We start from the raw sequence: 13780 nt of genomic DNA on the forward strand, positions 1-13780 counted from the left end.
AACAGCTACGATCTGACATCAATACAACCCCCAGCTACGATCTGACATCAATACAACCCCCAGCTACGATCTGACATCAATAAAACCCCAGCTACGATCCGACATCAATAAAACCCCAGCTACGATCTGACATCAATAAAACCCCAGCTACGATCTGACATCAATAAAACCCCAGCTACAATCTGACATCAATAAAACCCCAGCTACAATCTGACATCAATAAAACCCCCAGCTACAATCTGACATCAATAAAACCCCAGCTACAATCTGTCATCAATAAAAAAAACAGCTACGATCTGACATCAATACAACCCCCAGCTACGATCTGACATCAATAAAAATCCCAGCTACGATCTGACATCAATAAAAAAAACAGCTACGGATCTGACATCAGTACAACCCCCAGCTACGATCTGACATCAATAAAAATCCCAGCTACGATCTGACATCAATAAAAACCCCAGCTACAATATGTCATCAATAAAACCCCAGCTACGATCTGACATCAATAAAACCCCAGCTACAATCTGACATCAATAAAACCCCAGCTACAATCTGACATCAATAAAACCCCAGCTACAATCTGACATCAATAAAACCCCAGCTACAATCTGACATCAATAAAACCCCAGCTACAATCTGACATCAATAAACCCCCAGCTACGATCTGACATCAATAAAACCCCAGCTACGATCTGACATCAATAAAACCCCAGCTACAATCTGTCATCAATAAAACCCCCAGCTACAATCTGTCATCAATAAAACCCCAGCTACGATCTGTCATCAATAAAACCCCAGCTACGATCTGACATCAATAAAACCCCAGCTACAATCTGTCATCAATAAAACCCCAGCTACAATCTGACATCAATAAAACCCCCAGCTACAATCTGACATCAATAAAACCCCAGCTACAATCTGTCATCAATAAAAAAACAGCTACGATCTGACATCAATACAACCCCCAGCTACGATCTGACATCAATACAACCCCCAGCTACGATCTGACATCAATAAAACCCCAGCTACGATCCGACATCAATAAAACCCCAGCTACGATCTGACATCAATAAAACCCCAGCTACGATCTGACATCAATAAAACCCCAGCTACAATCTGACATCAATAAAACCCCAGCTACAATCTGACATCAATAAAACCCCCAGCTACAATCTGACATCAATAAAACCCCAGCTACAATCTGTCATCAATAAAAAAAACAGCTACGATCTGACATCAATACAACCCCCAGCTACGATCTGACATCAATAAAAATCCCAGCTACGATCTGACATCAATAAAAAAAACAGCTACGGATCTGACATCAGTACAACCCCCAGCTACGATCTGACATCAATAAAAATCCCAGCTACGATCTGACATCAATAAAAACCCCAGCTACAATATGTCATCAATAAAACCCCAGCTACGATCTGACATCAATAAAACCCCAGCTACAATCTGACATCAATAAAACCCCAGCTACAATCTGACATCAATAAAACCCCAGCTACAATCTGACATCAATAAAACCCCAGCTACAATCTGACATCAATAAAACCCCAGCTACAATATGTCATCAATAAAACCCCAGCTACGATCTGACATCAATAAAACCCCAGCTACAATCTGACATCAATAAAACCCCAGCTACAATCTGACATCAATAAAACCCCAGCTACAATCTGACATCAATAAAACCCCAGCTACAATATGTCATCAATAAAACCCCAGCTACGATCTGACATCAATAAAACCCCAGCTACAATCTGACATCAATAAAACCCCAGCTACAATCTGACATCAATAAAACCCCCAGCTACAATATGTCATCAATAAAACCCCAGCTACAATCTGTCATCAATAAAAAAAAACAGCTACAATCTGACATCAATAAAACCCCAGCTACAATCTGACATCAATAAAACCCCAGCTACAATCTGACATCAATAAAACCCCAGCTACAATCTGACATCAATAAAACCCCAGCTACAATCTGTCATCAATAAAAAAAACAGCTACGATCTGACATCAATAAAACCCCAGCTACGATCTGACATCAATAAAACCCCAGCTACAATCTGACATCAATAAAACCCCAGCTACAATCTGACATCAATAAAACCCCAGCTACAATCTGACATCAATAAAACCCCAGCTACAATCTGACATCAATAAACCCCCAGCTACGATCTGACATCAATAAAACCCCAGCTACGATCTGACATCAATAAAACCCCAGCTACAATCTGTCATCAATAAAACCCCCAGCTACAATCTGTCATCAATAAAACCCCAGCTACGATCTGTCATCAATAAAACCCCAGCTACGATCTGACATCAATAAAATCCCAGCTACAATCTGACATCAATAAAACCCCAGCTACAATCTGTCATCAATAAAACCCCAGCTACAATCTGACATCAATAAAACCCCCAGCTACAATCTGACATCAATAAAACCCCAGCTACAATCTGTCATCAATAAAAAAACAGCTACGATCTGACATCAATACAACCCCCAGCTACGATCTGACATCAATACAACCCCCAGCTACGATCTGACATCAATAAAACCCCAGCTACGATCCGACATCAATAAAACCCCAGCTACGATCTGACATCAATAAAACCCCAGCTACGATCTGACATCAATAAAACCCCAGCTACAATCTGACATCAATAAAACCCCAGCTACAATCTGACATCAATAAAACCCCCAGCTACAATCTGACATCAATAAAACCCCAGCTACAATCTGTCATCAATAAAAAAAACAGCTACGATCTGACATCAATACAACCCCCAGCTACGATCTGACATAAATAAAAATCCCAGCTACGATCTGACATCAATAAAAAAAACAGCTACGGATCTGACATCAGTACAACCCCCAGCTACGATCTGACATCAATAAAAATCCCAGCTACGATCTGACATCAATAAAAACCCCAGCTACAATATGTCATCAATAAAACCCCAGCTACGATCTGACATCAATAAAACCCCAGCTACAATCTGACATCAATAAAACCCCAGCTACAATCTGACATCAATAAAACCCCAGCTACAATCTGACATCAATAAAACCCCAGCTACAATATGTCATCAATAAAACCCCAGCTACGATCTGACATCAATAAAACCCCAGCTACAATCTGACATCAATAAAACCCCAGCTACAATCTGACATCAATAAAACCCCAGCTACAATCTGACATCAATAAAACCCCAGCTACAATATGTCATCAATAAAACCCCAGCTACGATCTGACATCAATAAAACCCCAGCTACAATCTGACATCAATAAAACCCCAGCTACAATCTGACATCAATAAAACCCCCAGCTACAATATGTCATCAATAAAACCCCAGCTACAATCTGTCATCAATAAAAAAAAACAGCTACAATCTGACATCAATAAAACCCCAGCTACAATCTGACATCAATAAAACCCCAGCTACAATCTGACATCAATAAAACCCCAGCTACAATCTGACATCAATAAAACCCCAGCTACAATCTGTCATCAATAAAAAAAACAGCTACGATCTGACATCAATAAAACCCCAGCTACGATCTGACATCAATAAAACCCCAGCTACAATCTGACATCAATAAAACCCCAGCTACAATCTGACATCAATAAAACCCCAGCTACAATCTGTCATCAATAAAAAACCCAGCTACAATCTGACATCAATAAAACCCCAGCTACAATCTGACATCAATAAAACCCCAGCTACAATCTGACATCAATAAAACCCCAGCTACAATCTGTCATCAATAAAAAAAACAGCTACGATCTGACATCAATAAAACCCCAGCTACAATCTGACATCAATAAAACCCCAGCTACAATCTGTCATCAATAAAACCCCAGCTACAATCTGACATCAATAAAACCCCAGCTACAATCTGTCATCAATAAAACCCCAGCTACAATCTGTCATCAATAAAACCCCAGCTACAATCTGTCATCAATAAAACCCCAGGTACGATCTGACATCAATAAAATCCCAGCTACAATCTGACATCAGTAAAACCCCAGCTACAATCTGACATCAGTAAAACCCCAGCTATAATCTGACATCAGTAAAACCCCAGCTACAATCTGACATCAGTAAAACCCCAGCTACAATCTGACATCAGTAAAACCCCAGCTATAATCTGACATCAATAAAACCCCAGCTACAATCTGTCATCAATAAAACCCCAGCTACAATCTGTCATCAATAAAACCCCAGCTACAATCTGTCATCAATAAAACCCCAGGTACGATCTGACATCAATAAAATCCCAGCTACAATCTGACATCAGTAAAACCCCAGCTACAATCTGACATCAGTAAAACCCCAGCTATAATCTGACATCAGTAAAACCCCAGCTACAATCTGTCATCAATAAAACCCCAGGTACGATCTGACATCAATAAAATCCCAGCTATAATCTGACATCAGTAAAACCCCAGCTACAATCTGACATCAGTAAAACCCCAGCTACAATCTGACATCAGTAAAACCCCAGCTATAATCTGACATCAGTAAAACCCCAGCTACAATCTGACATCAGTAAAACCCCAGCTACAATCTGACATCAGTAAAACCCCAGCTATAATCTGACATCAATAAAACCCCAGCTACAATCTGTCATCAATAAAACCCCAGCTATAATCTGACATCAATAAAACCCCAGCTAACATCAGAGCAACATGCTGTCTCATCAATATCTGTTCCTAACAACATCTTTCTATAGATGTCTTTATTTTAAACACATATCAACTCATCAATATCAATTGATGTTAACGACAACAAGTTTTGAAATGACATGCTGCTGTAATCCCAAATGGCACCCTATTCACTATGGGTCCTGGTCAAAAGTAGTGCACTATATAGGGAATAGGGTACCATTTGGGACACAATGTCTAACTCTCTGGTACCATTTGGGACTCAGCCACTGTCTAACTCTCTGGTACCATTTGGGACTCAGCCACTGTCTAACTCTCTGGTACCATTTGGGACTCAGCCACTGTCTAACTCTCTGGTACCATTTGGAACTCAGCCACTGTCTAACTCTCTGGTACCATTTGGGACTCAGCCACTGTCTAACTCTCTGGTACCATTTGGGACTCAGCCACTGTCTAACTCTCTGGTACCATTTTAATTTCAGCCACTGTCTAACTCTCTGGTACCATTTGGAACTCAGCCACTGTCTAACTCTCTGGTACCATTTGGGACTCAGCCACTGTCTAACTCTCTGGTACCATTTTAATTTCAGCCACTGTCTAACTCTCTGGTACCATTTGGTACTCAGCAACTGTCTAACTCTCTGGTACCATTTGGGACTCAGCCACTGTCTAACTCTCTGGTACCATTTTAATTTCAGCCACTGTCTAACTCTCTGGTACCATTTGGGAGTCAGCCACTGTCTAACTCTCTGGTACCATTTGGGAGTCAGCCACTGTCTAACTCTCTGGTACCATTTGGAACTCAGCCACTGTCTAACTCTCTGGTACCATTTGGAACTCAGCCACTGTCTAACTCTCTGGTACCATTTGGGAGTCAGCCACTGTCTAACTCTCTGGTACCATTTGGGACTCAGCCACTGTCTAACTCTCTGGTACCATTTTAATTTCAGCCACTGTCTAACTCTCTGGTACCATTTGGAACTCAGCCACTGTCTAACTCTCTGGTACCATTTGGGAGTCAGCCACTGTCTAACTCTCTGGTACCATTTGGAACTCAGCCACTGTCTAACTCTCTGGTACCATTTGGGAGTCAGCCACTGTCTAACTCTCTGGTACCATTTGGAACTCAGCCACTGTCTAACTCTCTGGTACCAATTGGAACTCAGCCACTGTCTAACTCTCTGGTACCATTTGGAACTCAGCCACTGTCTAACTCTCTGGTACCATTTGGGAGTCAGCCACTGTCTAACTCTCTGGTACCATTTGGTACTCAGCAACTGTCTAACTCTCTGGTACCATTTGGGACTCAGCCACTGTCTAACTCTCTGGTACCATTTGGAACTCAGCCACTGTCTAACTCTCTGGTACCATTTGGAACTCAGCCACTGTCTAACTCTCTGGTACCATTTGGAACTCAGCCACTGTCTAACTCTCTGGTACCATTTGGGACTCAGCCACTGTCTAACTCTCTGGTACCATTTGGAACTCAGCCACTGTCTAACTCTCTGGTACCATTTGGGACTCAGCCACTGTCTAACTCTCTGGTACCATTTGGAACTCAGCCACTGTCTAACTCTCTGGTACCATTTGGAACTCAGCCACTGTCTAACTCTCTGGTACCATTTGGAACTCAGCCACTGTCTAACTCTCTGGTACCATTTGGAACTCAGCCACTGTCTAACTCTCTGGTACCATTTTAATTTCAGCCACTGTCTAACTCTCTGGTACCATTTGGAACTCAGCCACTGTCTAACTCTCTGGTACCATTTGGGACACAATGTCTAACTCTCTGGTACCAATTGGGAGTCAGCCACTGTCTAACTCTCTGGTACCATTTGGAACTCAGCCACTGTCTAACTCTCTGGTACCATTTGGGACTCAGCCACTGTCTAACTCTCTGGTACCATTTTAATTTCAGCCACTGTCTAACTCTCTGGTACCATTTGGGACTCAGCCACTGTCTAACTCTCTGGTACCATTTGGGACTCAGCCACTATCTAACTCTCTGGTACCATTTGGGACTCAGCCACTGTCTAACTCTCTGGTACCATTTGGAACTCAGCCACTGTCTAACTCTCTGGTACCATTTGGAACTCAGCCACTGTCTAACTCTCTGGTACCATTTGGAACTCAGCCACTGTCTAACTCTCTGGTACCATTTGGGACACAATGTCTAACTCTCTGGTACCAATTGGGAGTCAGCCACTGTCTAACTCTCTGGTACCATTTGGGACTCAGCCACTGTCTAACTCTCTGGTACCATTTGGGACTCAGCCACTGTCTAACTCTCTGGTACCATTTGGGACTCAGCCACTGTCTAACTCTCTGGTACCATTTGGGACTCAGCCACTGTCTAACTCTCTGGTACCATTTTAATTTCAGCCACTGTCTAACTCTCTGGTACCATTTGGGACTCAGCCACTGTCTAACTCTCTGGTACCATTTTAATTTCAGCCACTGTCTAACTCTCTGGTACCATTTGGAACTCAGCCACTGTCTAACTCTCTGGTACCATTTGGGACTCAGCCACTGTCTAACTCTCTGGTACCAATTGGGAGTCAGCCACTGTCTAACTCTATGGTACCATTTGGGACTCAGCCACTGTCTAACTCTCTGGTACCATTTGGGACTCAGCCACTGTCTAACTCTCTGGTACCATTTGGAACTCAGCCACTGTCTAACTCTCTGGTACCATTTGGGACTCAGCCACTGTCTAACTCTCTGGTACCATTTGGGAGTCAGCCACTGTCTAACTCTCTGGTACCATTTGGGACTCAGCCACTGTCTAACTCTCTGGTACCATTTGGAACTCAGCCACTGTCTAACTCTCTGGTACCATTTGGGAGTCAGCCACTGTCTAACTCTCTGGTACCATTTGGGACTCAGCCACTGTCTAACTCTCTGGTACCATTTGGGACTCAGCCACTGTCTAACTCTCTGGTACCATTTGGGAGTCAGCCACTGTCTAACTCTCTGGTACCATTTGGGAGTCAGCCACTGTCTAACTCTCTGGTACCATTTGGGACACAATGTCTAACTCTCTGGTACCATTTGGAACTCAGCCACTGTCTAACTCTCTGGTACCATTTGGGACTCAGCCACTGTCTAACTCTCTGGTACCATTTTAATTTCAGCCACTGTCTAACTCTCTGGTACCATTTGGGACTCAGCCACTGTCTAACTCTCTGGTACCATTTGGGACTCAGCCACTGTCTAACTCTCTGGTACCATTTTAATTTCAGCCACTGTCTAACTCTCTGGTACCATTTGGGACTCAGCCACTGTCTAACTCTCTGGTACCATTTGGGAGTCAGCCACTGTCTAACTCTCTGGTACCATTTGGGACTCAGCCACTGTCTAACTCTCTGGTACCATTTGGGAGTCAGCCACTGTCTAACTCTCTGGTACCATTTGGGACTCAGCCACTGTCTAACTCTCTGGTACCATTTGGGAGTCAGCCACTGTCTAACTCTCTGGTACCATTTGGGACTCAGCCACTGTCTAACTCTCTGGTACCATTTGGGAGTCAGCCACTGTCTAACTCTCTGGTACCATTTGGGACTCAGCCACTGTCTAACTCTCTGGTACCATTTTAATTTCAGCCACTGTCTAACTCTCTGGTACCATTTGGGACTCAGCCACTGTCTAACTCTCTGGTACCATTTGGGAGTCAGCCACTGTCTAACTCTCTGGTACCATTTTAATTTCAGCCACTGTCTAACTCTCTGGTACCATTTGGAACTCAGCCACTGTCTAACTCTCTGGTACCATTTTAATTTCAGCCACTGTCTAACTCTCTGGTACCATTTGGGACTCAGCCACTGTCTAACTCTCTGGTACCATTTGGGAGTCAGCCACTGTCTAACTCTCTGGTACCATTTTAATTTCAGCCACTGTCTAACTCTCTGGTACCATTTGGAACTCAGCCACTGTCTAACTCTCTGGTACCATTTGGAACTCAGCCACTGTCTAACTCTCTGGTACCATTTGGGACTCAGCCACTGTCTAACTCTCTGGTACCATTTGGGAGTCAGCCACTGTCTAACTCTCTGGTACCATTTTAATTTCAGCCACTGTCTAACTCTCTGGTACCATTTGGGACTCAGCCACTGTCTAACTCTCTGGTACCATTTGGGACTCAGCCACTGTCTAACTCTCTGGTACCATTTGGGAGTCAGCCACTGTCTAACTCTCTGGTACCATTTGGGACTCAGCCACTGTCTAACTCTCTGGTACCATTTGGGAGTCAGCCACTGTCTAACTCTCTGGTACCATTTGGGAGTCAGCCACTGTCTAACTCTCTGGTACCATTTGGAACTCAGCCACTGTCTAACTCTCTGGTACCATTTGGGACTCAGCCACTGTCTAACTCTCTGGTACCATTTGGGACTCAGCCACTGTCTAACTCTCTGGTACCATTTGGAACTCAGCCACTGTCTAACTCTCTGGTACCATTTGGAACTCAGCCACTGTCTAACTCTCTGGTACCATTTGGAACTCAGCCACTGTCTAACTCTCTGGTACCATTTGGAACTCAGCCACTGTCTAACTCTCTGGTACCATTTGGAACTCAGCCACTGTCTAACTCTCTGGTACCATTTTAATTTCAGCCACTGTCTAACTCTCTGGTACCATTTTAATTTCAGCCACTGTCTAACTCTGGTACCATTTTAATTTCAGCTCTACAAGAGGAAGTACAAGTGGAAAAGAGAAGCAGCTAGTTATCCCCGCCACATGCCCCGTTACCACCCTGCCCCCCCACCCCTCTACCCCCTCCACCCCCTCCCCAACAGCCCCTTCCCCCTCTACCCCCCTGGCATCATTGGTGGGGAGTACGACCAGAGACCTGGCTTCCCCGGTGGCATTCTGCCCCGCCCCCGCTACGACCCCATTGGTCCGCTCCCAGGTCACGACCCCACAGCAGGAGGGCTGATTGGACGAAGGGGGCTGAGGCCTGCTGGGAACCGGCCGGCTGACATCAGAAGAGGGTTCATATGAACCCCTAACCCCTAGTGGTGGTGTAGGAGAATGACCACCACACAGAGGAGCCATAATAAAACAGAGGTGTGGAAGACTGATTGATTGATTGATTGATTGATTGATTGATTAGCCTACCTATATTTAAATAACAAGGCACAAGCGTCCGTGCTATAGTCACAGATAAATGGCGTTGTTCGGCCCGATGCGCAACGGGTCTAGAAACACTAACCCGCATCCAGCCTGCTTATTGTCCCCCCAAAACCTCATCCAGGTGTTTTTATAAAACCTATCCCTGACCCAGAATCAGCTTTAAAAACTCATGTTCTCCTGTGTGTGTTAGTGAGTGATGAGATCATACTGATCTGCTATCTTCATTTGATCACGCTGTTGTTTTAGAGAATTTTGCTGCACAGCAGGAAATGCAAACTTGTAGTGTATAAAATAAAATAAAAGCCTTCTAATGTTTTCCTGTGAGAAACTGGTCAAATTAAGATAGCAGATCTGTGTGAGGAGTTTCTGTCTTCCACTATGAAGACATTTTTGTAAAGCACTTGTTTCCCGCAGACTAAAGCTTTCAATTAAAATGAGAAATGGCAATCGACTGGTTTTAGCTGTGGTCATATTTTAGCCCTCAGTCTCTCTCTCTGAGTACCTGACTGTTCAGGGGTGATTTAACAGTCATGTACAATGAACTAAAATATAAACGCAACATGTAAAGTGTTGGTCCCATGTTTTATGAGCTGAAATAAAAGATCCCAGAAATGTTCCATACGCACAAAAAAGCTTATTTCTCAAAAATGTTGTGCACAACTTTGTTTACATCCCTGTTAGTGAGCATTTCTCCTTTGTCAAGATAATCCATCCACCTGACAGGTGTGGTATATCAAGAAGCTAATTAAACAGCATGATCATTACACAGGTGCACCTTGTGCTGGGGACAATAAAAGGCCACTCTGAAATGTGCCGTTTTGTCACACAACACAATGCCACAGATGTCTCAAGTTTTTTGAAGGAGTGTCCAATTGGCATGCTGACTGCAGGAATGTCCACCAGAGCTGTTGCCAGAGAATTTCATGTTCATTTCTCTACCATAGAATTTGGCAGTACGTCCAACCGGCCTCACAACCGCAGACCACATGCATGGCGTTGAGTGGATGAGCGGTTTTCTGATGTCAACGTTGTGAACAGAGCGCCCCATGGTGGCGGTGGGCTTATCTGCTACGGACAACGAACACAATTGCATTTTATCGATGGCAATTTGAATGCACAGAGATACCGTGATGAGATCCTGAGGCCCATTGTCGTGCCATTCATCCGCCGCCATCACCTCATGTTTCAGCATGATAATGCACGGCCCCATGTCGCAACCTTCTGTACACAATTCCTGGAAGCTGAAAATGTCTCAGTTCTTCCATGGCCTGCATACTCACCAGACATGTCACCCATTGAGCATGTCTGGGATGCTCTGGATCGACGTCCCCTACCTTTTTTTTTTAAAGGTATCTGTGACCAACAGATGCATATCTGTATTCCCAGTCATGTGAAATCCATAGATTAGGGCCTAATGAATTTATTTCAATCTACTGATTTCCTTATATAACTGTAACCCAGTAAAATCTTTGAAATTGTTGCATGTTGTGTTTATATTTTTGTTCAGTATAATAAATGGTTGTACAACCCCCCCCCCCCCCCCCCACCTGTCCAGACTGACATTCAGATCTGTGTCTGTGCCAACTGCCGGGGTCAAGGTTTAGTAAACCGGTATTACATCGTTGCAGCCTCACTGTTCTACTTTGAGGCTGGACATCTGGAAAAGCGCTATGTAAATCCAAACAATGATAATTTGTCCTCTGTAGCTCAATTGGTAGAGCATGGCGCTTGTAACGCCAGGGTAGTGGGTTCGATCCCCGGGACCACCCATACATAAAAATGTATTTGCACATGACTGTAAATCGCTTTGGATTAAAGCGTCTGCTAAATGGCATATTATTATTATTTACCTTTCAGAGATAATTAAACAAACAGGGTTACTGTTGCACAACCTCCTGTCGAGCCAGTTCTGTCGCTGTGTCAAGGTTTAGTAAACCGGTATTACAGCCTTATCTAGTTTCATTATCTACTGAGAGGAAAGCACAATCACTGGTTGTCGGGAATATTGTTTGTTTAAATGCCATTTCATGGGTTGCAGAATACAGCATTGTCCAAATGACAAACCACTTTCTCTCTTGTTTTAGTGTAGGCCCGTCTAATCTGCACAGCCTTTTATTTAGTTAATATTGGAAGATGGTAGTAAAAAAAAAAATACATGTGAGTACCTCATAATTTTTATTGCTGTTACGACCTCAATGGGAATAAAATATAAATACATTTTTATTTCTTGTTCTCCCACTAACCCACTGTGAGGAGTGTCAGTAATAATAATATGCCATTTAGCAGACGCTTTTATCCAAACGCGATTTACAGTCATGCGTGCTTTCATTTTTACATGTGGGTGGTCGCGGGGATCGAACCCACTACCCTGGCGTTACAAGCGCCGTGCTCTACCAGCTGAGCTACAGAGGACCGCTCAGTAGCTTAGGATGTATTCCAAAATCACATCCAATTCCCTTTATAGTGCACTACTTTTGACCAGAGCTCTGGTAGGGCACTATAAAGGGAATAGGGTACCATTTGGAATGTGTATAAATAGATCCAGTGGTTCTCCTGTGAGAGGAGAGAGTTGCTGTGGAGCATTCTGTATCCTGGTTTATATTATGGCCTAGGGTAGAAATGACATCATCTTTTTCCTTTGGCAACAATGACATCAGAGGGGGCTCACATGATTGGCTGTTTTAATGCCAGCGGCTCGGGAGACACTGCGAGCCCATGGCCCCGTGACAAGCTGGAAACGGCAGAGAGCCTCCATGTCGCTCCGTCTCACACATAGAGAGAGATAGAGGACTCGTCTTTATATCTGTGCCATTTATAGCGTCTGTGACAGCCTGGGCAGTGTCATCGAGGCTACAACCCACAGGAATCCCCACCCAGTTGACTACTTTGACTACTTTTAAAATGGCGGCAGCATGGTGGAAGCCCTCCATGGCGCTGCCCCCATGTTAAAAATCGCCTTTAGGCCACTAGAGGCCTCTAGCATTCTCTATGGTCTTACATTAATATTTGTGTCCATCCACAACAGGATTTTATAGGCCATTCTTCATCATACCGTGCGATAAGCGCCGAACCAGGCTATTTATTGACGATTGGCATGATTGACATGAACTGCGGACATGATTAGGCTGTGTGTGATGATGCCTTGTACAGTAGTAGGCCTACATATCAGTTCTGAACCGAGAAACCGGACAGGGTGTGTGTGATGATGCCGTGTCCAGTAGTAGGCCTACATATCAGTTCTGAACCGAGAAACCGGACAGGGTGTGTGTGATGATGCCGTGTCCAGTAGTAGGCCTACATATCAGTTCTGAACCGAGAAACCGGACAGGCTGTGTGTGATGATGCCGTGTCCAGTAGTAGGCCTACATATCAGTTCTGAACCGAGAAACCGGACAGGCTGTGTGTGATGATGCCGTGTCCAGTAGTAGGCCTACATATCAGTTCTGAACCGAGAAACCGGACAGGGTGTGTGTGATGATGCCGTGTACAGTAGTAGGCCTACATATCAGTTCTGAACCGAGAAACCGGACAGGGTGTGCTTGTAGCCTACTGAACGGGCTGTGCTGTGATTGACAGTTGTTGACTGTCTGAAACATTAAACATGCTTAGAAATAATTGCATCGAGAACTTGGAGGAACAATGTGTCTGCGCTGTGCTCTCTGGTTTTTGACAGTTGGCTCGAATTGAAGCGCTCACCCAAAATCAATTTATGAGAAGACGAAAAATGGTGACTTTCCCTTTAAAAGTTGTCTGTTGTTCTGGATAATATCCAGGAAGTGTGAGCCGTCCTCCCCAGCTGATCTAGAGAGCCAGACGGAAGTCTCCCGTTCAGGGGCTTTAAACATTCAACGGTCACCCCGTTTCTTCTCGGTCACCAGACAAGGGGACAGTGTTATTGGTAAATATTGTCTGGAATTCATCCCGTGGATTGTCCGTGGGTGGTTTTATTGGAGACACG

The 13780-nt window shown here is 44.1% G+C and overlaps 1 protein-coding gene across 1 annotated transcript in view; it reads left to right on the forward strand.

Moving 5' to 3' along the window:
• Positions 1 to 10439, forward strand: part of LOC311123487 (F-box only protein 7-like) — a 37115-nt gene extending 26676 nt beyond the window's left edge. The window contains exon 10 of the mRNA XM_084197747.1: positions 9373 to 10439. Coding sequence (XP_084053873.1) covers positions 9373 to 9690 — 318 coding nt within the window. The 3' untranslated portion in view covers positions 9691 to 10439. The remainder of the gene's footprint in view (positions 1 to 9372) is intronic.
• The last annotated feature ends 3341 nt before the right edge of the window (positions 10440 to 13780 follow it).

Source organism: Coregonus lavaretus, assembly GCF_964263955.1.
Source record: "Coregonus lavaretus genome assembly, contig: HAP1_SCAFFOLD_2775, whole genome shotgun sequence".
Lineage (NCBI taxonomy): Eukaryota > Metazoa > Chordata > Actinopteri > Salmoniformes > Salmonidae > Coregonus > Coregonus lavaretus.